Source organism: Prinia subflava, chromosome 9, assembly GCF_021018805.1.
Source record: "Prinia subflava isolate CZ2003 ecotype Zambia chromosome 9, Cam_Psub_1.2, whole genome shotgun sequence".
NCBI lineage: Eukaryota > Metazoa > Chordata > Aves > Passeriformes > Cisticolidae > Prinia > Prinia subflava.
Window position 1 is genome coordinate 11,825,017 of NC_086255.1, and position 26,486 is coordinate 11,851,502.

At 45.0% G+C, this 26,486-nt stretch overlaps 1 protein-coding gene across 3 annotated transcripts in view; it reads left to right on the forward strand.

The window, feature by feature from the left end:
* SH3PXD2A (SH3 and PX domains 2A) overlaps window positions 1–26,486 on the forward strand; it is a 259,186-nt gene that overhangs the window by 86,328 nt on the left and 146,372 nt on the right. For all 3 annotated transcript variants that reach the window (XM_063405375.1, XM_063405374.1, XM_063405373.1), the window contains exon 4: window positions 25,678–25,754. In XM_063405375.1, coding sequence (XP_063261445.1) covers window positions 25,678–25,754 — 77 coding nt within the window. The remainder of the gene's footprint in view (window positions 1–25,677; window positions 25,755–26,486) is intronic.

Here is a 26,486-nt window from a genome sequence, read left to right on the forward strand (position 1 = left end):
TGTTTTGTTCAGAGATCATGCGCTGGAGCAGAGATGAAGGGTTCACCCTCACACAGCACTGCAGAGACCCTCAGGTCTGGCCATCCCTGCTCTGCCTGTGTAAATCGGGACCAGCGTCAGCACAATGGGATTTGGCCATGTGTAATTTTGTCAAAGGTGCTGCATTTCAGCAGGGTACAGTGCATGGAAAGGGCTTTCAACATTTATTCTGCCCACCTTGGGAGGCAGGGGGATGATGACTGTAAGGCACACACTGGCCGAGGAGGAGCCTTAGAACTTGTAGAGATATTTTTATTTTCTCCCTTGGAGAGCCGGTTGCTAGCAGAGCATTTTAAAGGAAATGCATTCCCTGTCCTAATTCTTAGCTGTATTTTATGTGCAAATTTCAGATTTGTTTTAATTTTTGATTATCCTGTCCTTCATCAGTCTGAGCCAGGGCAGCAAGTTATTAGTGAGTGATTTAGACTTTTTCTTTGGAGTAATTTTGAATTCCTCAGAATTTAATTTCTGACCTACTCAGAAATGAACAGTGTTGCAGCAGTTCAAAGCCAGTCAAAAAGTAGCATAAAGATTAAAAAATCCAAGAGATATCAGATAAAATTCTCTTTATCAAGGCACATCTTATGTTTTACATTAAAATATGGATCAAGTTATTTGAAACAGTGTTCCTTTAATATTCAGGGGTAGTCTTACAGGCATGATAGGCATACACAAACTCACTGCAGAGTCTCAGATGTCTGGTTTGCTGAGCCTTACCTGTGTAACATCAATAACAAAGATATTATGCTGTGCTTTTCTGAATGTGAGGCAACAAACTCTCAGAAGAAAGAGGGACTCTGTCCCCATCCCCGTCCACCACCTGCAATGAGGCAGATTACAGTCACTGTCCCCATCTCTGAGGAGGGTGGAGAGGTGACCCATGGCACTGTGGCATGAGATGCTGTGGGCTTGAAGAGCTCTGGAGATCTTTTTGGGGCCCATTCCGTCATGCAGTGCAATTTCATTTTAATATGCCTATTTTACATTTCCCTGCCTGTTCTCTGAAAGGGGAGAGCGCTTCCAGGTTTAAAACCAACTGATGTTTGAGGCTGGGTATTGTGTTAGCAAGACAGCTAACAGGTCCTTGGCTTTTTTCCACTCCAGCTTATTTAGGACTTGGGTGATGCCGAGCTTCTGGTGAGCTGCCCTTCAGCAGCTCCTATTGTTTGAGTTCACGGTTTCTATTGTGTCTTTCTATTTTCTGCCTTGCTAGGGGAGCTATTGTGGAAAATTCATCTCCTGTCTCTCACAAGAGGAGAATGGATTTCCTGTCGGCTCTGGGCTTGAAGGGAAAGCAGGGGCTGCCGGGAGGAAGCGGCTGTTCCTCAGCCGGCCGGCGAGAGGATTGATGATTTGAAGGGGAACAGGCATATTCTTTTCTTTAGGCTCTGTGGAGTTATTTTTAGGGTTTAAGTGTTTTCTTCTTGAAAGACAAGTCGTCAAGTATGAGGTCATAGGATGCCCTAAGGCTGCTGCCTATTGAGAGAGCTGTGGAAAAGGCACGGCCAGCGCCAGCTTTCAGAGCTGCCACAGAGGAGGGAGCTGTAAGGAGCCCCCAGACTGGAGTGCAGGGGGCTGCTGGCTGTGCATGCTGGCTCTGTTTCACAGGGCCTTCTGAAGGTCTTTGGGCATTAATAGGGCATGAATCAAGGGCTGGATTCCATTATAAAAGGAAGGAAAAGTGGGAAGAAATAAGGCTGGTATCTGCCGAAATACCTGGTCCTCTTCTCTCAGCCTCTTCTGAGTCCTTTCTCAGCATACAGATCTGAAATAATGAAGGGCTGGAACAGAAAAAAGCTAGGGAATCTTTTTCTGGGGCTTGTAAACCCACTCTTCTCACACAGATTAAGAGCTCATGTTTTGCTCAACCAGAAACCACCTGTGGGCAGAAATCAGCATATGCAAAACATGATGTGCCTCTCATTAGACCACTTGAATCTCCTGATGAGGATTTTGTAATGATCAAGCCATAGTTTCTAGGGAAAACAAAGAATGAAAAGGGATTTGGGTCTGGGTTTCCTTGAAGCCAGAGCTAATGGAATTTTTTGGTTTGGTTTGGTTTGGATTTTTTTTAGCTCTGGATGCCAGACTGAAAGGCCAGGGAAGGTTTTCAGTGTAGTCTAGCTGCCTGGACTCCTTGGGGAAATATACAGACGTTTTTACTCAGAAATTAGGTAGATTTTGATTCTTGTTTTAAAAGGCAATAAATAAACACCATTATAGACTTGAAAAGCAGTTTGAGCTGCATTGGGCTTGTCGTTTCCTCAGGCAGCCATTCCAGATGAGTGTGCCCTCTACTACTATAATTACTTTTTAAAAATAACTCTGCAAGTCTGTAATCTAAAGTGGGTGGTATGTAGCAAGTCTGAGAGCATTCTGCATTCAGCCCACAGACTGGGGAGAGGGTGACTTTATATAAGGGTTTGCTTGTCTTCCTCTCTGGTCTGAAATCTGACTTTTTCCCACAATCCATCAACAAATGACCTATACAATGAAAGTGCTTTTGAACACAGTAGTCAAGCTTGCCAGGGACTCAGATGGGTTTGCAGCCCCCCAGGCTCTAGATATTCCCTCTGGATATTACTTATCTGCCTAATCTTGTCTTTGTTGTGTTCAAATTTAAGTTGCCTGGGCAATGCAGGAGAGAAGAGCCCAGCTGAGATTCATAGCTAAATAATAGTCTAGACCTGTGTTTGAATCTGTTTTCTGCCCACTTTGACTCTTGGCTGGGCCAGCTGATTTATTTATACACTCACATGCTTAAAATAGGTTGTGATTATTTTTTTTTCCTGTAGATTGGAAACAATGAACCTGGGAATTTGCTGCTTGATTTCTCCTACTTTATTTTCTCTATCTGTTGAGCTTTTTAGGTAGTGATGTTCTCTAGTGTGATCTCTAGTGTTCTCTAGCAGTCCTCTCTGCTCCACAATGCAGCTTTTTCCAGGCTCTCATGAACATTGTCGTTACTCATAAGGGGATCTTTATACTCAGGAGCAGAGTGAGGGGATACTGCAGGCAGGGATTTGCCTAAGTTAATCTATTTTCACGATAATGAAATAACCCATGGCAGTGTCTACTCCCCTGTGGGGTTTCCTTTTTAGAGTTTAGTCCCATTTAAAGGGAAAGCTGAGGTAGAGAAAAGGAAATAATGTGGGAATTAGAAAGAGGAAACCATGAGTAGGTAGATGAGGAAAGGAAAGTAAGTCCTAGAAGCGGGAAGTTCAATCCTCTTGGGCTTCTTCCATTCAGAGAGGTGCTAATACAGGCCCCAGGCTTGTATGCAGGATTGAGGTAATTAATGTTTGCCCTCAAATTTCCGTGGGTCTGAAGTTAAGCACTTCTACCGTGTCGTTTTCTATCAGGGTTTTGCCACCTCTAAGTAAAGAGCAGAAAATTACATTCCTTCAGCTTTTACATCCTAAGCATCAGCAAGTTCAAACTTGCAGGGTGCTTCTTGTATTCAGGGCTCAACAGCATGGAGCTGACCTAGAATAAGCAAAACATTTGCAATCTGGTTTGCCCGTGCTGGGATTCTATTGGCGTTCAGGCTGGTGGACACACTTCACTTTTTCACTGAGTGCACTGTTCGGTGTGATTCCCAGCAAGTTCTTCCAACTCTTCTGACCAAATGCTGGGTAGTTTGCTATCGTCTCAGGCAAGGAGTAAAACCATCAGGCTGGAGTACAGGAGAAAGGCATTTGGGCCTATTCCCAGTGGGCAGTGTCGTCATGGCTGGTCTATTTAAATCGTTGGATGCGGAGAGCAGAAGGAAGAATGTTCCTGTATTAATCCCGCCTCCTACAAACACAGCAAATGCAGATTTGTGTGTTTACCAGATTTCCTCTTGGGAAAAGAAGTCTCCTATAGATAATAATCCTTTTAGCAACATCTCTAGTGAACGAGGCTTTGTCTGAAGAACAAAGAAGAAGTCGCCAGCTTGAAATGCGCCTGAATTTCCTGAGTGCGCTGTGTGCAGGCAGGAAACTCTGTTAGTCTGCTTTGGATGTTTGCTCTGAAGCGGCATAAACAGAGTGTTGGCTCTCCTGGGATCCCAGTCTGACCCCTAGACCAGGGAATAGGGGCTCCTCTATGCTGCAGCTGTGAGAAGGACTGCCACAGTCACAGGCAGCTCTGCAGCCACGTCGCTGACTGTCCCATTTCCCCTCTGGCCATGTCCTCCGAAGAGTCTGGGTGCATGCAGGGGCCAGCAGCAGAGGTGCCTGGTGCAGCTACAGTAGAGCCAGCACACGTGAGTGTTAAGCTGCCAGCCAGCAGGGAACTCATTTCCTGCACAATTATGGAAACAGCTGATCTGTGACATTTTAGGAAGGGGAGAAAATACAGGGCAGGGGAAGGAAGGCCCTGGCTGTGTAAATATTTACTCTTGCACAATGACCCAGCCACTGTCTTCTTCCAGGGTCTGGAAGAAGAAGGGGTTGCTTGCTGCTGGCTCTGACACATGGGGAGCTTTGGGAGCCACCAGTGGGCTGCCTGCAGCTGGAAGGAGGGCACTGTCTGTCAAGCAAAAGCTGCTCTGCTGGAGTGTGATACTGCCCTGCTTGACCAGCTGCTCCCTGCTGCCTCCCACAGCCAGGGATGCGCCGCTGGACCACTAAGAGCTTGCTTGAATCACCTGCCTGGGACTCCTTTCCCATTTCGTGGTCTAACAAAGTCTAACAAAGCCAAGGTAGTGAGATATCCCTGCTAGTGAGGTAATTGGTACCCCTGCTCCTTCCCAGAGGGCAGAGCAGCCATGGAAAGTGTGTTTGGGAAATGAAGGCACAAAGCATTCCAGGGTAATGCTGCTGCAGGCAGTTGAGGTGTCCAGGATCTGGGGACTGCAGCATCTTGTGTGATGCCATCCCCCTGTCACATGCCTGCCACCAGCCAGGTCTGGAGCAGACATGAACTGTGTTGAAGGGAGGAGGCACATCAGAGGCACATCACTAGATCTGATTGAAAAGACCCTTGGACACAAGTGAAAGAAAAGGTCCATCAGAGACAGGAAAAGGCTTTTCTTGTGGTCATGGCATTGTTCAACCTGATATAATACTTGTTTTAGATTTCTTTGCCTCACCCTAGACAAAAATGGTAGTTTTTTCCATTGCTGTCAAAAAGAGGGTGAATTGACTCTCTTTGGTCTTTAAATACTGCTGAGCAGTCCTTGCATTGGCCCCCCTTGACTGTGGTGGTGGCTGCAGTGGTATCTGACCACTGGGGCATTCTGAAGTCCCTCCTGTGTGTCCCCAGAAGGTCAAGGGAGCGCTGTGGTGTGCTTTGCTCTGTCCAGTTTGTGTTTGTAGCCAGGATTGCATAATCTAAGCTGTGTTTCTGCAGTGCAGCAGCCCGAGGTGACTGTCAGCATGGGGTGATGTGTGTGAGGAGATTCAGTGAATCCCAGTAGGAGTGACAGCAATCCACTGGTGGGTCTTGCTATAGTCTGCTCTTTCAGAGCTGTCTGTGAAACCAGAAGAGTTTGAATAGGTGGGATTCAAAGATTTGTTTCATGGAAGTGGTTGACATGGTAGGAGAGGTAAACTCCAGCCTATTGCCCTCCACCCCTTTCATCAAGGAAATACTTGCTAAGCTCACTCCCCAGAACATGCACCATCACTCAGTGAATAAGCACAAGGGATTTGTTGTGGGTTAACTCTGCTGCTGGAAATCAAACCCTGTTCGTGGTCAGATGACATCTTTTTTCTTGGAAAGGGACCAAGGTTAAGAAGACAAGGAAGGCAGGTTAGTTAAAATATGTCAAAGTCTCTTGGGTGTAAGTAAAGACTATAAATAAAAGCCTTTTAACTTCGAAAAGAACTTTAGAGTGATATGATCAGGCTCAATTTAGTCCAAATATTGCTTTATGCCATTAAGCTGTTATCAGGTTTTGGTTCAACTGCAATAGTTTTACGGCTTCACTTCAGTGGGAACAGTTGCAGCCTTTATGCAAGTAAAGCATTTCCCCTGAAACGTTTGCAGGGAAGACTGCTGTATTGTGAGGGAACCTGGGAGTGAAACTGCCTGGAAACGAATAGCTGGGGAGGTCACCTCCTCTAAATCTTTTTTTTTTTTTTTTCCTTCTCATTCCAGTGTAACTACACAATCTATGGATTTATATGGTGAACAATGAGGGGATTTAAATGAGGTTTAGTTTTACATTCCTGTTAATGAATCCTCAAACTTCGTAATAGAAGCTGAATATTTTTACTTGTTTCCTCTTAAGCTGCAAACCTGTCTGATTCAGCAGTGTCTTGAGATGATTTGTCAGGATGAGAAAATAAGTCACACCACTCTTCCTCTTGGGATTAGTAGAGAACAAGAATAATCCTGTACCCATAATATTATTTCAGTTGGGCTTGCATAATAGCCTGGAAATGGTTATACTCAATGCAATGCTTTGTAATAATGATGTTTCATCCTTTGAAGTTAGGTTAGTTCATGTCACAATGTCAGATCTGCACAAATAATAAAACACACACACCCCTCCAGTTTTTCTTGACTAGCCTTCCTTTTCTGGTCCAAGTTTTGCTACAGTCAGTTAGAAGAGAGTGGATTTTAATGCTGTTATCCAGCACCACCACAGCTCAAAAAGTCCAATCTCACATTTGGTGTGTTTGCATGTCAGTGTGTGGCTGAGGGTTTAGGAAGATCCTGGTGTTTCTAAGAAGTCTTGCTGTGTGCATGCCTGTGCTCAAAGTCTCTGCAGAGCATGAGTAATTCCACCAAAATCATTGTAGCTGACCCTCTCCATGAGCCAAGGTTTTCCATGCATCTGGGCCCTTATTCCTGGCTTTCATTAAAGAAAGTGAGAGAAATCAGGCCTCCCATAATTACTTACAATCTGTGAGCTAGGCACATATGTAAATATTTTCAGGGTCACAACTTAGCTCTTTACTTTTAATATATTTTGTTGTTAGTAATTGGTTTTGAAGAGATTGAAAATCCCACCCATAAGTTTCTGTAGTGTCAAGCCTGCTCAGCCTTGACCTCTCCTCCCGGTGGTATCATTGGATTTACTGTTGACTTCAGCAGGAGCAGTCACAGCGAGTCTGAGTGCTTTCTGAAACCTTCTCCTTGTGTTTTTCTGTGTAAAACCCATTACTGGAGCTGCCAGATTATATGATGCTAAGGTTTAAAATGGTTTAATAATGAAATCAAACTGATAAGAAGGCTAAGTTGTAATAAAGCTAAGAAAAGTAAATTGCTTTCTTTCTAAGACAAAGTGACTTTCACAAGGTTTTAATTTTCTCTGGCCCAAGTGGAAAAGCAATTGAGTTTGGTTCATTGTGTGCATGTGTGAGTCAACACTGCTGCAGTGAAGCCCAAGACAATGTCCTGCACCCACTACCATGCAGGCTTACCCTGGGCATGAGGGACCAGGTGAGGGGCCTGGAGCCCACTTTGGGGGCTTGGTTTCGATTCCTCTCTGCCCCCCTACTACAGGGTATGAACTTGGGAATCACCAGTTAAAACCACACTTAGTTACTAATTCTGCCCAAGATGTGTCACGAGTTTTCCCCGCTGCCAGAAGTCCTTTACAAATAGGAAATACAAGATCTGGGGGCTCAAGTAAAATAAATAGGGTCCAGATCTACCCCTAGACTCTCTGGACATATTGTGCTGAGGGGAAAAGAGACAAACTAGAATTGATATGTCTCTCCATGCAATAGAAGAATAAATCCATAAAACACTGTATAGCACTCCAGTACTGCAGCAATGAAGTCCTTCTGTAATTACCTATGCACTGGCTGGTGGTGTTGCTGTGTTAAAAGCCTCCTAGCTCACTTCTGTTTGCAGAGGTCCTCTGGAGCAGGGTGGTCTCTTGCTGTAAGAGTGATGATAAATTCTTAGCTTTTATGGGTTAGATTATTCCTCACAACTTCTTCCCTGTTTCACTGGAGGTCAGCTACACTCATCATCTATTTGGATTTTCTCCCCTGGGCCCGTTTTTGTTTTTTTGCAATTAAACCAGATCCTTTGTTCTGTGGTGTCAGCAGATAGGAGTGTTCCTCCAGGCAGCCGTGAAGACAGGAATGTGTGGGCAAGGCTGTTGCCTCTCTGTAGCTTTCTGCTCCTCTTCTCCCATCAACAGCTCCCTGTGCATGTTATTCACTTCAAGGGCTGGTTGCGTCCTCTCTGCATCGTCCATTTCTCGGTTCACCTCCCCTTGAAAAGAGAGTCCAGATGTTATAATCCTCTGGTAAGCCCTAAAACTGGCAGGATTTTTGTGTTTGTTTCCATCCTTCTGTTTTATTTTCATAAGCCTATAGATTGACTTTATGTCTCTTAAAGGTCTCTGGGCTGAGAGATTGCTATTCATCCACTTTTAATTAAAGCAATGTAGGGAATTAGGCCTTTCACAGCGGTGGTTCTGGTGATGCCTCTGACTGTTTTTGTTAGTTTTCCTCCCATCTGAACAAATGCTTGGAAGTGTGAGTTGGAGCTTAAGCTTTTTAATTACCAGAGAGTGAAAATACTACATTATGGTGAATCGATTCCTTTGCAAAGGAAAAACTGTTCTTGGCTGCTGCTGTGTGCAGTAGTGTAACAAAGAGAGGAGGATTCACTGCTGCTGCCTCAGAGGACGGGAGGGTGGTGGGAGCAAGGAGGGAGTAAGGATTTGGGCATCAGACCACTGAGGCATTGGTGGAGTAGCTCAGAGAGATCTGTGATTTTTGCAGTAGTATTTTGAAGGGGTGGAGGTGGTGGGAGCCCAGTCCCTCACCCTGGCAGTGTCCAGCTGTTTCCCACAGGAGTCTGTTTTAGGTTAGGCTGCCAAAGGCACCGTTTCTCTTACATTGGTACCACACTAGGAGAGTATGAGTGTAGGACTGAGGGTGTCTGGAGAGCCAAGTACTTCTCTTCCCAAGTGATTTATAGCCCCTCATTCTGTCCTTCAAAGCAAAGCAATGCTCTCAGGCTCATAAAACAGGGCTTCATGCAAGCAGAGGCTGGTGCAAGCAGGGATCCTCCCATTGGCATATGGGAGTCACAGACTGGTCTTTTTCTGTATCTTGGGGAAGGCAGTGAAATCTTCCTCCCCAAGAACATGATTATTTTGGGTGAGCAAATGAAAGATCTCAAGAGCAGGTCTCAGGCTGACCCAGGCAAGCAGCTGGCTTTTCCGCCTGGAGTGTTCAAATTATTGCAGGGTAGTTTTACAGAGTGAAAGGCTCCACCAGGAAATCTTCAGAAGAGCCCAAGTGTCATCTGACCCTGACTCCTGTTTTCTGAAGTGTCAGTGTGTTCCTGGTGTGTGTTTGTGCATGTGTTTGGAAATTTGACTTCTGTTTCAAATAGGTTAGCTATTTTAATACAATGGAAGGAAAGCTGTCACCCCCAGTGGCAGTATGCTTGCAGGAAAATGTGTATTTACCCGTGGACCCTTGGGGACAGGGGATAATCCTCTTCAGTCTCAGTAACTTCTGTCTCTGGCTTCAGTCCTTGCACGCAGCTTGTTTCCGGCACAAGGACACAGCTTCTCTTGGCTTCCTCAGCCCCATGAGCCTCACACAGGTTCTTGTGGTGCTGCAGAGTAGCCAGTGCAGGTGTTTGTGTCCCTTTCTGAAGTCCTTTTTGTCCATCTCAATGCCAGCATGTGATGAAGGGACTGTCAGACTGTCCTCTTTTTTTGACTGTCTCTTTTTTTTCTTTCATCTGTGCCTTGGAGTGATTTGCTGTCCCCCAGGGGCTCACTGAAGCTCCATGTGTTTCTGATCTTGTGGCACAGCCAGGCTGGTTTCTCACTCACATCTCCCATGTCACTCTCTTTGGTTCTGATCCGAACGAGTCCTAGGGCCAGACTCTGTTCTCATTAATGGCTTTTCCACTTGGAAATACGTGCTTCCCTTTCTGCAGTGTTTCCCTAATGGAATGTCTGGAAAGGGCCAAGAAAAATTCTTTCTTTTCCCCCTTTGCAATGCCTGGGGTTTGCTGGGGGCTCTGGGTTTATGCTGTGGTTCGTTACTGATGCAGGTTTCCTGGGGGTTATAAGATGATCTAAAGCAATCTGACTGGTTGAGCTGACTCAGAAATAACTCTCCTGAATCACTCCCAGGCAGCTGAGCTGTCTCAGGATCTGACTGCAGGAGACTGGTCTGCTTGTCATTTAAAATAAAATGTTCTGTATGTCCTCAAAATAGCAGAAATTTGTTAAACTTTTTGTTTTTGTGTTTCCATAAAACTCATGTCAGTGCCCTCTTTTTCAAGTAATAGTTACAAAATTAATCTCAAGTCCTGAATCTGAAATGCACCTGTCTTTCCTTCTTGGCACATGAACAAAAATTTATAAAATTTTAGCTAAAATAAGCAATATGGAAAGCAGAGTCATCCAGAGAAAAAAATTATAAACCTGCCTCCTGAACCAGACAAACACCTGTGGAAAAGATCCATCTGGTACTTTTTCTGGATAAATAGCATAAAAAAATAAGGTGGTAAGAACTAAACTTTTCTTCATGTCCTAAATGTACCGAATGTGCATCCTCCTTCCCTGTTGTAGTGCATTGGAGAGGTGATTTTGGATGGCCTGAGGAGGTGAAGACTCTCCACTTTGGAGATCTGTTAAAGGTTAAACAGGCTTCCCCAGTAGTGCCATAGGTGGAGTTGATTGTACCATGAATCAAGGTAATGGATTTGCTGGTCTCTTGAGTTCTCATGCTGTGTTTCTGTGATTTGGTTCTTTGGAGCCACACGCTGAAAAGATCGTGATGACGATTAATTCAGAGTGCATAGCAACTGGACGTGAAGGGTCACTGGTTTGTGGTTATAAGATCTCAGTATCAAAAAGAGGGATTTTAGTCTACCCAGTAGTGGCAGCTTGTCAAAATATATTTTTTTTTCCTAAGCTGCTTCTGGTTTTTAATCAAAACTTTATGATTTCTGGACAGTGCCACTCTGATTTGTAAGTGGCACCAGTATAATTTGAGTCACCACAACACCAGTCCCTCAGCTACATGTGCTCTTTCAAGTGTACATGTATGAATACTGCATTCAGAAAGCCTCGTGTCACAGAGCAATCATTGTAGCAGCTGCAAGAAATACTTTTATTTCCTCCTTCTTGTCTGTCTGAAAGGAAAAAGCCCAATCTTTCAAATCCATTTACAGCCACATGGTTTTATGTAACCCAACAGGAAATACTCTTTTGTCTGTCTTGTGGATGAGTGCAGCGGAAGATTCTGCTGCATCCTGTGGGCTTTTGGGTGCCTGAGAAATTTCTCTGCTGGTCTCCACTGGTCCCACTTTCCTTCTCTTTCCATACCTGTCCCTGCATTCACAGGATCTTAGTGGCAGTTGAATCTGGCCCACCACTGCTGTGACAAGTACAGCATCACCAAGCTGCTGAACAGGCAGCCTTTGATGCTCTGTATTTCTTGCAGTCAGGTAATTTTGATATATGACCCTGGACTTCATTTTGCACGGGTGCCCAGTGTTAATTCAGGTACTTGGCACTTCCCTGCTATTTATTAACTTGTTCAAAAGCCACAGTGGAACCTAGCGTTTGGTTGTGAACAAATGGATCTTGGGGACTGTCTTTTGTTTGTAGTGTGTCTGGGACAGTGGGTTTCTGCACTGGGAATAAATACTTTGGAACATATCTTCCAGTTCTTTGTAAGAGAATCACTGCTCTTCACTGCCCTCATGCTGCTGGTTGGGAAGAGGCATTTCCACCATGTTGATCCCAAGAAGGGGACCCACTCTTACCCTGCACAGGGAAAAAGTGAGGACTGGTTCTGCCTAAATCAGCATGGAAAAATATTGTGCGGGGTGAGGCTGAATTCCATCCAAACATAAATAGAGTAGCATGCCCCAGAATATCTTCTTGGTCTAAATCTTGCTCAGAAGTCGAAAGTCCCAAGTACCAATAAAGTCACTGACTAATGAACATTACTCAGTTCCTTTGGGTGCTTGGCTAGGGGCACTCATAGTTTCCAGTCATACGATTACTCCTTTTTTACTTTAGGCCATCCTGTTTTCCTTTAGTCTTTCAGCTTTAAAGAAATATTGAGTAACTCTGTGTTCTGCTTCTTAATGGCAAAGTCAAGGGATTCCAGAGACACGGATGTTTTCCTGCTACCTGGAAACACCTTCTTTATCTCAGTGCCAGCTGATGTGTTAGTTTCCTGGTTTATTTTCCATCACCTTTTCCAAGTCTTTCTCACCCCTTTTCCACTGGAACCTTAAACAAGTTGGGATTTTCCAAGAAGTGGAGATGAATCGGCACCGGGACATCTGCTCTGCACAATGGGTTTTTGATGATGAGACAGGAAGGGATTAAAATCTAAACCTGAACTTTGGGAAATTATTTCAGTAAAAGCTTTAGGGAAGGCCAGCCCCAGTTTGTGAACAGCTCATTCTTGACTGCCAGTGGAGGTACAAAGAGCAGCCAGCTTTCAGACAAGTTATTAGCCTGGCACACGAGGAACCTTCAATTCCTTGTGGTGTCTTGCAGGAGTTTACCTGCAGGAGTAAATGTCTACATGGTACATGAGGCCTGTGAGTCCTTGAGCTGCCACTGACACCTTGTCCTGGGTCATCCAGAGCTCCAGCCCTGCACCAGCACAACCATACTCAGCTGAATTCACTCCTGTTGTACCTGAGATACAGGTACACGTCTGAGGACCACGACTCTTTTAGCAAATTGTGTGACCTGGAAACTTGTTTCACACATTCAGATCAGAATGTGAGTTCATGATGGCTTGAGCTGAGTCTCTAAAAGCAGTCCTGAGTGGCAGATGAGCCATTTCACCTGACCTGGGTCCAGGTGATCTGTGCTGGCTGGTGAAGTGATATATGCTCCTGCTTCCTTAATCTGTCCCAATCTTTTATTTTTCACAGGACTAACACCAAAGTATGTGTGGACTATAGAGCAGCTGCCACTGAAATTTACTGGGGTGTAGTTTAATTATCTACAACTCCTGACACCTGCCACAATCCCATTCTGTGGCTGTGCCATGCTGGTATATTTGACTTATGTTATTGTGGGCATTGCATAAAAGTGTCACCCACCAGTGAAATACCTTCATCTGTGGAATCTAGAACAGTGAATCTTGGATGGCAACACCACACCTCAGATTGTGAGGAGGGATAAAGAAGAATCCCATATCCAATTGACCATGGCAAATCCAATTCAAACTGTAAAGGGATATTTTTCCTCCCATTAGGCAGAATGTGATTAATTTCCCATGTGGAAAATTGTTCAAGACAGACGTGCTCCAAAATTATGGCTTAAGAGATCCTATTACTTCCAGATCCATCAAAACCTACTATGCCTCCCAAAATAGCAATAAGAAGATAATTATATTAACAGCCTTTCTTGTTATTTGATGTATGAGTGACATAGGCTGTAAGGTTATTTTCTTACAGTTTAGAGCCTTCATTTAAGGATGGATGCTTTGGCATTTGTGGACATTAACAACAGTCCTTGGTTTCTGACATTTGAAATAAAAATGTTACAAAAAAGTTTTTAAAATAGGGCATTGAAAGCTAAAAGGTGTCAATGAGCCTGCATTTTAAAACAATGCATCCTCTGGGGATGAGGACTCAAAAACTTCCTATCTGAAAAGATACACGGATTTACCAGCAGGGATTCCTGAATGATCCGGTCTAGGAGGTGCTAGCGACATAACTAACTTGGCTGATTGTGAAATTCACTTAGGATACTCAGATGTGGAGCTGACTGAAAAACATTGGAGGAGGAACTCATAATATACATGGTAAAAAGGCAGTTTGGTGGTGGTAAGCACAAAGCAGTGGAGAGGGCGGGGAGGAGAAGAACCATTGCAGTCTAGGAAGGAGATTTCAGTGGCTCTGAGGGTGTTTCCATGAAAACTGCAGCTCAACAGTCAGCAGCAGTCAGAAAGCCAAAGGTGGTGTTAAAAAGAATTAGGCAGAGAATGGGGAAGAAAACCCAGAGCTTCAGCTGTGGAAATCCAAGATTTCCCCACATTGTGAATACTGTGTGCAGGTCTGTGTTGCCTCTCAGAAAGCATACATAATAAAATAAGGTGCTGAGAAGGATGACAGAGGTGATTACAGAGGTGAATTGGCTTTTGTAGGACAGGAGTAAATAGACAAAATTCTTCAGTCTTGAGCAACGTGATGGTTGAGATAGAGTAGATGTTTGTGAAATCACCAAAAATTTGAGAGTGAGGAAAACACGATTAATTTTATTTCTTAGAATGCAAAAACCAGGTGCAGCCTGTGAAATCTGAAAAGCAAGCTTCAAGTGAACAAAAGGAAGTATGAAATCATAAGCTGTGTGATTAAATAATGAAATTCATTTCCACAGGACTCTATAGGGACCACAAAATCTGTAGGTTCAAAAATGCACTAGAACACTTTCTGTAGGATGAAGCCAACATCGGTTGGTAAAAGTTATTTTCTAATTCCCAAAATGTCTCAGCTCTGGTGTTTAGGAATAGAAAAGTGTGTATCAGGAGAAAGATCCCATTCCATGTACCCTGTTCTTGAATTTCTTGCCTGTCTTTTACTGTCCACTCTTATAGACAGGGAGCTGGATTACAGAGATCTTTGGCCCAGCCAAATGCAACACTCCTACACGGCTGCAACAAAGTGGATTAAAATATTCCATCCCTTTTTAGTGTGTAATAACCACTAGTGGAGCTGCATTCTTGAATTGCTGCAGCTGAACACCTAGATAGTGATCCTCCACCTAGAGGTGGAGGGATGGCATCTGTCCATTCTTGACCTTCTGCTGGGTGACCACAGGTCTGCAGGCTGGACCACCTTGGAGGGGTTACCTGAGGTTCCCAATAGTGTGACTTTGTAACTCCATCCAGACCTGAATAGCCCTGCACACCAGGACACAAAGGCAGACAGCATTTGGGGAGCTGCCATTCCTGTGTGGTGGCACAGGGAGAGAAAGACAGGTTTGTTTGTGGGGTGGATTTTGTTAGCAGTCAGTTCTATTTGGCGGCTCAGTGTCTCTGTGGCTTCAAATGCAATTAATCAGGGCCCAAAAGGGTAATTACCAGCTCACATTCCTAATTCAGATTTCTGTGCCTATTCATGTTAGTGTTTTTTCTTTAATTTAGCAATAAAGTTGGGGTTGTTTTTATGCTGCTGGCCCAGTGATTCTCATTAAAAATAAAAAAATAGCAAAACATTAGTTTCCAGTCCACCTTTTTTTCTTCTCCCTGGGAAATGAGAAGCCCATATTAACTCTGAAAGGGCAACAGAAGTGTGCCTGGTCCTAGGGTCCTGCTGTCACCTTGGCTGAAGATACTTTTCCTTCCATGGCATGAGTAATTGCTCAGAGCACTAATCTCTGAAAGAGGCTTTTTATTCTGCAGTGGGCAAAGCTGTTGACATCTGACAGTGCTGTTTCCTCCTTTGATCACACATAGACACCTTGCTGAACCCAGGAGAAGGCAGCCAGGGAAAGCTGGGGATGCTCAGCATCCAGAGGTGCAGGGCAGCAGCTCTGTGCTCTTGCAGCCTTAACACTGCACTTACTTGCACGTGGAGGAACTGAGAGGAATTTTTCAGATTGTCCTGCACTGTCTTCTGGCAGCAGCAGGCACTGCTGGTGCCAAGTCACACTGGAGCATAGTTTGCACTAAGTGACCTGAGCTGGAAGCAGCTGACGTGCTCACACACGGAGGCGCTGGGTGTGAAGGAGGCTGGTTATCAGATAAGTAATTACAAAATCATTTCCCTGTTCCTGTGCATCGGCTGAGCCCTGATAAGTGGTGGTGTGAGCACTTGGAGTCGTGCAGCCGAGGTGGAGCAGTGTGAGGGAGCTTTGCTGCCCCTAGCAAGCCCAGTGACCACAAACTGCCTCGTGTTGGTGCAGGCTGCTTGTGCCCACATGGACCATTGTGTCCCCTGCCTGCCACAGGAGTGGGTTACCCTGCATGTACTGGGAAGGGGCAGTAGGGGTGGCTTCATGGCCAAGAGTTAGGGAGGAGGTGCTACTGGGTGGCCTGGCCACAGACCTGACCCAAAGGCTGTTTCATCAGGCAATGTGATGTGGTGGGTTGACCTTGGCTGGACATCAGGTGCCCATAAAGCTGCTGTATCACTCTCCTTCTCAGCAGGACAGGCAGAGGGAAATAAGATGGGAAAAAACAACTCGTGGGTCAAGATAAAGGCAGTTTGATAAAGTGAAAGCAAAGGTCACATGTGGAAGCAAAAGAAAATGAAAGATTTATTCTCTACTTCCCATCAGCAGCCCATGTCTGGCCACTTCCCTGGAAGTGGAGCTTCATTATGTGTAATGGTTACTCTGGAAGACAAGTGTCATAAATAATGAATGCCTCTCCTTTCTCCTCCTTTCTCTCAGCTCTTACTACTGAGATGATGTTATATGGTTTGGAATATCCCTTTGGTCAGTTTGGGTCAGCTCTCCTGGCTGTGTCCCCTCCCAAGATTTTGCCCATGCCATCCTTCTGGTGGTGGTGATGGCAGTGTTAGACAGCTGTGAGGCTGTGTGAGCACTGCTTCTGGAGCAGCCAAAACACTGCACTCTTATCAACACCTTTCCAGCTACAGGTGCACAGCACCGTGCTCTGCTGCTGTGGGAAAAATCATCTCCATCTTAGCCTGATCCAATCAATACCTGTGGGCACAAGTCCCAGTGGGTTATTGCACTGCAGGCTCAGAGGAGGCAGGGCAGGGGGTGCAGCTCTGGCTTCAAAGCTGGCACAGGTTGGTGCGAAGGTGACTGCACCAGTTAGAGCCCCAGTGTGTGCTGGAAATAAAAGTGCTTATTTCCCTTCTCCTGAAGCACAGAAACTGGTCATCCCTGCTTTAAAGTGTATGCTTGTGAGCCTTTGAAACAGCAGGAGCTTTATCTGGAATTGGAGCTGGCAGAGAGGAAATCTCTACCAGAGACTGTCTTAATAAAACTTAAAAGTAAGACATATTGAAGAGATGTGTCTGGAACCAGAGGATGATGTCTGTGGTTTGAGATGGTGTCTTGGTCTGCAAATGAGCTTCTTGACTCAGAGGCCAACCAGTTTTGATTGTTGTTGTTCAGCAGCTTCTTCTGTACCTGCTGTCATCTAGTGAAAATCTAGGTTAAAACTAGCCAGCAGTTTCACCTGGAGGACTCCAGGGGAGGACTGATTTAGGAAACAAGAACAGTGCTCTGTTTTGCGAAGCACAAGGGATTTCATTTCTTGCTACAGCTCTCTGAAATCCTAGCTGGTGATTTCCAGCCTGTGACAAGCACAGACACCTAGTTTGTTTGCTGCCATCTTGTTTCTTTGTTTAACTTCTGTGTTAATTGGTGCATTCCAAATACCAAGCTGCTCTGTGGAGCACTGTCCCTGCCAACCTGACTGCTGAATTTCACCTCCTACAATATGGGACGTGTAAATTGGCAACTGACTTAATCAAGGTCTTCCACTGGAGAGAGTTTTGCCTCTTTCGTGGGAGAAATATAGAATTTGTTTTCAATTAAAATAAATGAACAGGAATATTTTTCTGCCCCTAGATAGCAGGGTAGATGTGTTTTCATTCTGCATGTGATCAGCAGAGGGATCTAGGGACTGGCTTTTATGGCTTTCATTAGTGTGTGCTCATTTTGTGACCTCGTGAAGCCGCCTTTGCATCCCTACCCCTCAATTTCCACTTGCAGTGTTCCTGTAAGAACACACGCTGTGGCACCGCGTTATTGCATGACCAACCTCCCTGTAATAATAACTTTGATCTACGTGGTATGAGTGCAAATATTATTTTATTCACAGCTCCAGTTCTCCACCAGCTTAAGGGTGGAGTCTCCCAAGCAGTGTTATTGCCCATCTCGCCAGAGGATGTGGCTGGGGCCTTACTGTGCTTTTCCAGTGTAGTTTGGCAGGGGTGTGGTGCACATCCACCTCCCTGCAGTGACCCTGCTGTAGGGTCTCTCATCCCAGTGGATGGAGCCCAAAGGCTCCCTGGTGGCAAGGCTGGTGCTGGCCTAGGGCCTCTGAGGTAGTGTCTCAGGCTTAGTGTCATATCAACTCCTGCATGAATGACAGGTCTCATAAGACAGTGTCAATGTTTTAATAGGCTCTGTTCCTTAAGGTTCCTGCTTTAAAAGATTGAGGTGGGACCATATGGTCCTTTCCTGGGGGTCCATACCACTCAGTGCCAGTTATGACTTTACCAGACCCCAGTGAGCAGGGTGGTACTTGATGTGAGTTTGGAAAGAGCAGCAGAAGAATTTTGTTAGTGTAGCTGTAGGGACATGGTCTTGCCCCTTAGGAAGAGTATTTTCTATGGTTAAGGTGGCACAAAGGCATTTGAGAGGCTCTTTCCTTGTCCTACTCGGGAGTCAGGCACTGAAGTAGCTCAGATGAAGTAACCATTTTCACCAGCAGGTGTGTAATACCCACAGGAACTGCTGCTTCCCAAACTTGTTGGGCCAACATACAGGGATCCACATCATTCCAACACTGCCCAGCGAGTGAAAGGTGCTCTGGAACATAGCTCTGCAGACTGTGGTACCCTAATGATTTGGAAATCACAGGTCAGGAGGCACTATACCTTGGAGAAGGCAGGACAATGGTGCCAGCTGATACAGGAGGAAAACCAAGTGTTTAATGAGGTGTAGTGGGTGATGTTTCTTTTATCAGTTTGGTGCAGGGTCTAGATAGTTTGATCATTATTTAAGCCTTGGTGTTTTTGCACATTAAATGACTTGATCCTGGATATTTGGAAATGGATCTTTTTGGGGGATGTTCAACAAAATGAAACAAAGAGTGTAGTGGATGTGATCCTTATCTTAGGGGAGAAGCATGCATAGATAAGGATGGTGGATCCGCATAGGCTTTCCTGGTTTTCTGTGCCTTTTGCTCACAGCATAGCAAAGATTATGCAAAGAGCAGGACACTCCTCATCCTCTGTGTGAGGAAGCCCTGCTGTTTCCTGAGGCATTGTTTCTCAGGTGTGTTGAAAACCTGACCCTCTTTTGGCTCCTTGTCTCTGTGGGACTTGGAATGTGTTGGTTCCTCCAGGTGAGGGTGTGCCAGTTGCTGGCTGAACACCCTCCTCCCTCTGCCCTCAGACACACTGACTGCTTTCTGCAATTAAGAGCTCTTGGCTGTTTGCAGGGTAATGGAGCACTTGCAACCAGCAATTACACACAAGTTCACTTTCCCCCTTGGAGAAGCTGAGCTGTGTACTTCGAGGAGGCACCGATTTCACTGCAGAAATTGAAGACCTGACCCATTGAATCAACACTTCCAACATTTTACAACCACCCACAGACTGGGAAGTTCAGTTTTAATGTTTCTGGGGACTTGTGCTCATACTGAGACCCTCTTGTGTAGGGTAGATGCTTTACTTTGCTGTACTCTGGTAGTAAAGTTGTTTTAAGTGAAGTGGTGATGGATCTCTGGGTTTGCCAGTGCTCACAGACCAGCAGGGAGCTGCCCCACAGTGAAAAAATTGAAAGGATAATTTTGTGCAACTTCTGCCTGCCCTTTTCAGACCAAACTCTGTGTAATTTGCCTACACCATGGTTCCATGCTTTGCTTTGGAGAGGTGAGAGATTTGCAACTGGGACATCTGAAGAGGAGATAACAGCAGCAATGGGTTGTTTGGGTGATAGCAGCAGGACATAGAGCAGTATGAAGTAGCTCTTGGCCTATGCAAAATATTCTACAAACATAGCCTGAGACTGGCACCCCATGGCCTGCATCTGTCACTCCTGGATTTCAGTGTCAGTGCTCATGGCTTTTCTCCTTCCAGCTGTGCCTGATGCTTTAATTCACAAAGTGTGTACTAGCAAAGTGCTCTGGAGCTGATGCTGTTGTCCCTGGAGGATAATAGCCAGACACTGCAAAACAGCCAGGTTCTGAGGTAGGAGCTCTTTGGAAGGGAATCCAGCCACACCACTTGCCTGTCTTGGGTTTCCCTTTCTAATTATTCATGTAAGGGCATATTCTGTTTATCACTTCTAATGGAGGAAGATTTCTCTTCCTGGTGATACTCCTTTGTACAAGCCATGTTACTTCCCATGCTTTATTGCTTCTCAACGATTTTCTTTAACATTGCAGCTTATGCTCATTAAAAACAGGATCCAAGGGCAGGAGGACACTGTCCCCACCATCCCCCACATCTCAGGGCAATATTGTTATTGCTTGTGTGGCTTTCCTGGCTGCCCCATCTGTCTCCACCACCTCTTGTCACCTTCCATAGTAATTCCTGCTGATTAGCAAAGGCCTTTATCAGCTGAGGCTCTTTGGCAAGACAAGTTCAGCCAACAGTTCTGACTCTGTCACGAGTTTCTCCTTATTAAAAAAGTCCTTCCCCCTCCCACTGGTGGAAACACTATGAATCATTTCCCTCCCCTTTCTTTGTCAGGAGCAAATGCCATCAGTGTTAGGACCCTGGCACTGACTTTCTGACTCCAGGAAATCATGGGTGAAACAATCCATGGAAACTGGAATCCCTATTTAAAAGTAAGATATTATTTTGTAAGGAACACACCTCCCTTCTGGCTGCTATCAGACCACCATCTGATTGACAATCACACCTACTTCCATGAGAAAATATTTTTTGTTGCTCTATTCCATAGCGTTGTGCTATTGATTTGTCTGTTTTACACTGCAAGGTGGCAGTGCATGTTTAAATGCTCCATTTGGGAGATAGATTGTGTGCCAGGTGCCTGAGAGTTTTGGCAGGACCCTAAAGTGGATGTCACAGATTAAATGGGTTGAGGGGAATTTGTGTCATATTTGATTGCAGGCCTGTGCTTATTTGGTGCATAAAAATAATTTAAACAGCCATGTATAAGAATTAGAAGCCTTCATAAAAATACTTGAACAGCAAAATAGTTTGAGTTACACTGGAAGAAGCTTCTTATCTCAAAAAGAGAACCTGTAACTGGATAACTGGATGAGGGCTAAATTCTTTATTTTTGTTTATTGATGCAACTGATGCAGTGTAACTGCAAAAAGAGTCAGAACTCATCTCCAAGTACCTCTGAGAAGTTGATCTTGGGTTAAAAATATTGCTTGGCAATATATAGAGACCTGGTACCTCCCAGGTTTTCAGGTAAAAAAGGCAGAGAATCAACAGCCCAGTAACAAGGGCAACATGAGGAGGCAGAGGCAGGAGCTCTTTCTTGCTCCTGGGAGACAGAACTGACAGAGCCTCTTACAGCTGGAGCTTCTGTAGTCAAGGCAGCAAATGTCTCTTTTAAACATAAATCAGATGAGACATTAGAGTATTTCTAATGCTCCCATTAGTCTTCAGGCTGTCCACTGTAGAATATCTATCATATGGCTTGCTTCGTGTGCTGCATTCTGAAGTGTGGTGATGGTGCTTGAAATTCAGGATGAAATGTCAGTAAGCATTTGTCCATCATCCCTTTGATAACACATTTGGTCTTTTCTTAGTCTCTGGCCAAGGCTCTTTGCATCAGACAATTGGTGTCCTTAGGCCAATCCATCACCCAGACATACCTGGAAATGAGACTCAGCTCAGCGATCAGAGAGTGAGACCAAGAGATGAATCTGTTCTCTGTCAGATTTGGAAGGGAGCTAAAAACAATTTCCCTTCCTCCTTGTTGTCCCTGCAGCAGCTGCCGCTCACTGTCTGGCTCCAAAGGAGCAGCAGAGCTGGCAGCTCGGGACTGAACCACTGGCACAGTGGTGGGAAGGTCACAAAGGCATCCCTGGAAGGTCTCAAGGCATAGATATGCAGCACCTCTCCTTGGCAGTGAAAGGTGTGATCAGGAGATTTGTTTTAGAGACTGTCTTAGAGCTTACAAATCACCAGTCAGGGGCAGTGGCTGCTGACAGCTGGCATCTGCTGTGACTGTAGGGGCTGTGTACTATATATCCTCCTTTCTTGAAGAGGAAAGGCAGGATTCTCCTGCTAGGCATGCCCTCAGGGACTTGTAGTGTTTCTTTGCCTGGTGGTGCCTGGTGCTGTCCTGCCTCGAGGCCGTGTTCCACAGTGCCACCAAGCCCCACAGGAGCTGGGCTTCTTCCCTGTGCAAACCACATCCTTGACTAGTACAAACCATTGGGCTGGGGACCCTTGTGGTGTACTCAGCACAGGCCTGTGTGCTAATGGTAGCACCAGAGTGTTTGGATGCATTTAAACTGGTTTGTTCTTGTGCCTCATGGCACTTGTTAAAAGCCATGTTACTCCAAGTATGAGGTGATGCAGGAATAAAGTGATATTCTGAGGATAAATTTAAGCTTACAGAATCAGCAGCTGCCAGATAGACAGTCTCCTGCATAGCTTTATTATTCCCACTTTGTGCACCCACTGTGTATACAGAAGGAAACTTAGGCCTTGTGAGAGAGGTGTGTGGTCGTGAAATTAAAGACTACATATATATATATATACATACACACACAGAGATGAAGGGATGACTTAAGATGTCCTCTACTATGTTAAACCTGATACTTTGCCTCTTATCCATATTAATTTCCTAGGAATAATATTTTCTTTAAAGAAAAAATGATAAAAATAAATACTGTTATCCTGCATTAGCAGCAGGGCTGGAGCCCTGTCTTTCCCACGTCTCTCTTTCCAGTTGCTGCTGTCTTCAGAGCCCTTCCTAACATGTGCCAGACCTCCCTTGGCCCTGTCTAAGCCTGGCACACCAGTGAATGAAATATTTGCATGAGGCAGCATCATCTCATGTAACTTATGACTGTCCATCTGAATCGAGACAGACTTCCTGTTCACTTCCTAGCTGGGCTGCAGCATGGTTAAAAGCCACTCATCCTTCTGTAAAATGGGGCTGCAGTGCCTGAGGAGGCTTAAAAGAGCTGCAGGAAAATTCAGGAGAGAATAAGCAGCACTCTGTGTACTCACAGAGAATAGATCCCTTCCTTTTAGATGTGGTACATAAGGTACATAATACCATATACAAGTGATACATTAACCCCTACTCCACCCTTGCAAGGAAATTGCCTGGGCTGTTCTGCCTTTACCAGCCAGCCCTGGAACTTCCCCACTTGATCCTGGTACTGGGCAAAATGCTCCCTTCCGGTGCCATCCAGAGGGGTCCTTGCTGGCTGATGTGCTCCTGCTGCCCAGCTCTCTGCCTTCCCTGCATTTATGGTGACCCTACCTCCCTTGTCAGGCAAAGCTTTCCATTGAAGGGGTCTGCACTCACTTGGAAACGGTAAAGAGTGAACATGGGTCTCTCACATGCCCTTCCTTTTCCAGTCCTGTGGGACTTCCTTTGCTTTCAGAGGAAGACCAGGAAAAAAGAGGGAACTGGAGAGAGCAGTAGTGACTCGCACTGGGTCTGCAGTGGTTCCTGCTGGTTGGTTGTGGTGGCTGTGACTGAGCTTCTGTCAGCATGGTCTGTCTTCCCAGACAAGGAAAGAAGCTGGACATTTGGGAAGCTGTTCTTCCTTAGAGATACTTCAGTGACTCTGTCAATGAGATTTCTCACCTGGAGACCTCCAGAATTTGTGAGGAGGTCCCTCCTTGCTGCCCATCAGAACTGGATATGTTTGCAGTGTCCTTGTTTTTCTTCTTGTTTTTTCTTTGTTGAAGAATGTAACTCCATGATGCTCTAAAATACCCAGTCTTCTCCAGATCTCAGCTTTGAGTGCCATACTGGACTGGGTAGCTACAGGTCTTCTCCACTGACCTTATCAAGCCTTTCCAGTTTCCAGTAGCAGAAGGAAAATCTTCCTTTTGCTGACAGGATTGAAATGGAAGCTCCTTTGGGGCTTTGTTTTGTCCTAACATCACAGTTGCCCTGATATTTTCCATCTTCTTTTAAGGACTGAATTAAGATTCATCATATCCCGGAGTCTTTTCTGTTTAATGTAACATTCTCTGTTTAATATAACATTCTTTATTATTACTTTTAGAAAAGCTGAGTTGCATTTACAGGGGATCTTTCATGTGTTTAAATCTTTGGTTCCTTTATGTTTTTATATGGTCACCCATTCAACTTTCGACTTATGGCTTGAACTGAAAAGAGGAAATCCAGAAAGTGAGAATGTTTCCAAAATGTTGTTTTCTCTTTGCAGTGTATTTATAAAAGTTGCAAAAAAAATACCAAGATCTCCCACACCAGCATTTCTGGAGCACTCAGAAAGGAACTATTCCTTTCTCTATAGCTACCCCTACTCTTTCCTCCCCAAAACCCAGTTTATTGCAGTTATGTAGCACAAGTATAGTGCGATCTTCAAGGCAGGTAATTCTCACCATTTACGAGACAGAGAAGCACAAAAGCAAGAATCTTTTGGTGTGTCCAGCGTGGGTCAGTGTAGGGAAAATGAAAGTGTCACTTTCCTTTTTCCAGCAGCTTTTGAGTAGGTTGCTCAAGCTGAAGTGATACAATGTCTCAGACACCCATTGACGATTTCTGCTGACCTCACGGCATCACATCCGACAGGGGTGGCTCAACACCAGCCTAGTAATGAGATAACCACAGGGAACCCAGAGATAAATTGATGGCACCAGGAAATGGCTTTACCTCACAGCACAAACTGTTTTGTTGCCAGAATTGGGGATAAAGATAAACCACTTTCTCTTGTCTGAAACAAAAGGCTTTGACACCTTCCAGATTAGCAGCTATGGAGGAAAAGGCAACCAAAAGGGGCAGTGTCTGGGGAGGATATAGAGCCTTTGCTACTGGACTGTCAAAGGCTGCCATTTCATTAACCTCTCAGATTGTGTAATCGGATGAAGTCAAAGCCACATATTCAGATTTTGGATCTGATTTGATTTCTTAGTCCAGTTTCTTATCTCACAACCTATGGAAGAGTATCTTATTTGCCTGTTAGCACAAGAAGTTTGGAGCGGGGTGTGGTATAGATGTTGTGGGTTTTTTCATAGACATTTCATGGACTAAATAATGCTGGCAGATACTGTTTTCTTCTACCACAAGGAGAACATACAATTTATTCTTGTCTCATTATATTAAAAGAAATAAAGCACAAAAGGAAAAGGGAAGAAAACCACCAAAAAAGGATATGAATATATAATCCCTTCTAGCCAAAAAAATACCAACTCTATGACATCCTTGTGTGTGGGGAAACTCAGTTCCTAGATTATTTTGATAAAACTTGGTTACAATCAGTTTCACACAAAACCCAGTTGTTTATTTAATCTTAACTGCTTGCAGAAATGTCATCCAGTAAGGACGTGGGGGTTATTTTTTTTTTTTAGTTTCAAAAAAAGAGTTTGTTTATTTTTCTTCTGTTATTTGGTTTCTCTGTGTAGATTTATAAGGGCTCTGTCACCAACAGTCTTGTATTTGCTTGTGAGCTGGGTGTGTGGTTTGTCTGCCTGGAAGGGCAGGAGCATCCACAGTGGGAGGCAGCTGAGTGGGGAGCAGATGGAGCCCAGTGATGCCTCCTGCACAGCCAGCATGGACGTGCCAAAGTGACCCTGAATTAGGAGCAAGTCATAGCATAGTGTCAGTCCATTCCAGGAGAGTGCCATCACTACAAGGGAACCAAAACCTTTTGTGTTATCTACAGGATGAAATCAGAAACGCCCCCCTTTGTCCCATAAGTGTTTGGGTGCCCTTCCAGCAGCTCACACGGGCAGGGCTGTGGTGGCAGCCATCCAGGTTTCATGTTGACGTCCGTGGTTGGAGCCAGGGATGAAACTCTGCTGACCTGCCTGCTTGGTGCTGCTGTGCTGTCCCACCTGGCAGGTGATGCCCTAACCCTGCCCTTTCGTGTGTTCTCTCCTCAGGCAAGATCCTGTTCCGGAGGAGCCACGTCCGAGATGTCGCAGTGAAGAGGCTGAAGCCCATCGACGAGTACTGCAGGGTAAGGGCTCTGGGGAGTGCAGGGCAGTGACTTCCATCACAGGGAAGGATGGTCCTTCCCAGACACCACCAGGACTAACAGGGCAGGTGGAAACAGGCTGCTGTTTGCTCCTCACTGCATTTTCCAACGCAAGCTTTATGTAATGGTTTAGTGCCTCATTCACTCAGTAAAGGCTTTAAGCCTCGCCTGCCCTGAATGTGGATTTTATTTCTACATCAGCCTCGATGATTCAGGAGTTGAGCAGGCAGAGTGGTACAACTAAGGTGGGGTTTTCTTCTGTTTTCTGCCTGTCTGTCCCTTGGTGCCACATGAGGGACAGTGATGGCTAGTGCAGCACTGAGGGTGGACCTGTGTCTCCAGGAGTGCTTCACCGCATGAGTGAAAGCCTGGAAATTTATTGCTGGGCAGAAAAGCATGGTTCTGTTGAGAAGAAGATGAAGCCACCTGATCTTTTCTGTCTAGCATAGAGTTTATGATTTGATGATAATTAATTCTCTGTCAGTAGAATAAAAGTAATTTCTAAGCAGGAAGGATTCCCAGTTTTTGCAGAGGTATTGAGTCCGTCAGCACATGATTTAAACCCCAGACTTCCTCTTATTTCCCTTAAGGTTTCCTTTCCATTTTTAGAAAGTCAGAGGAGCAGGTGGAGGAGGAAAAAAGCATTCCCAAGAACTTTTCCAGTCAGACATTTGCTCATCCAAAATTGGAAGCAGATTGCCAAAGTGCCTGAGG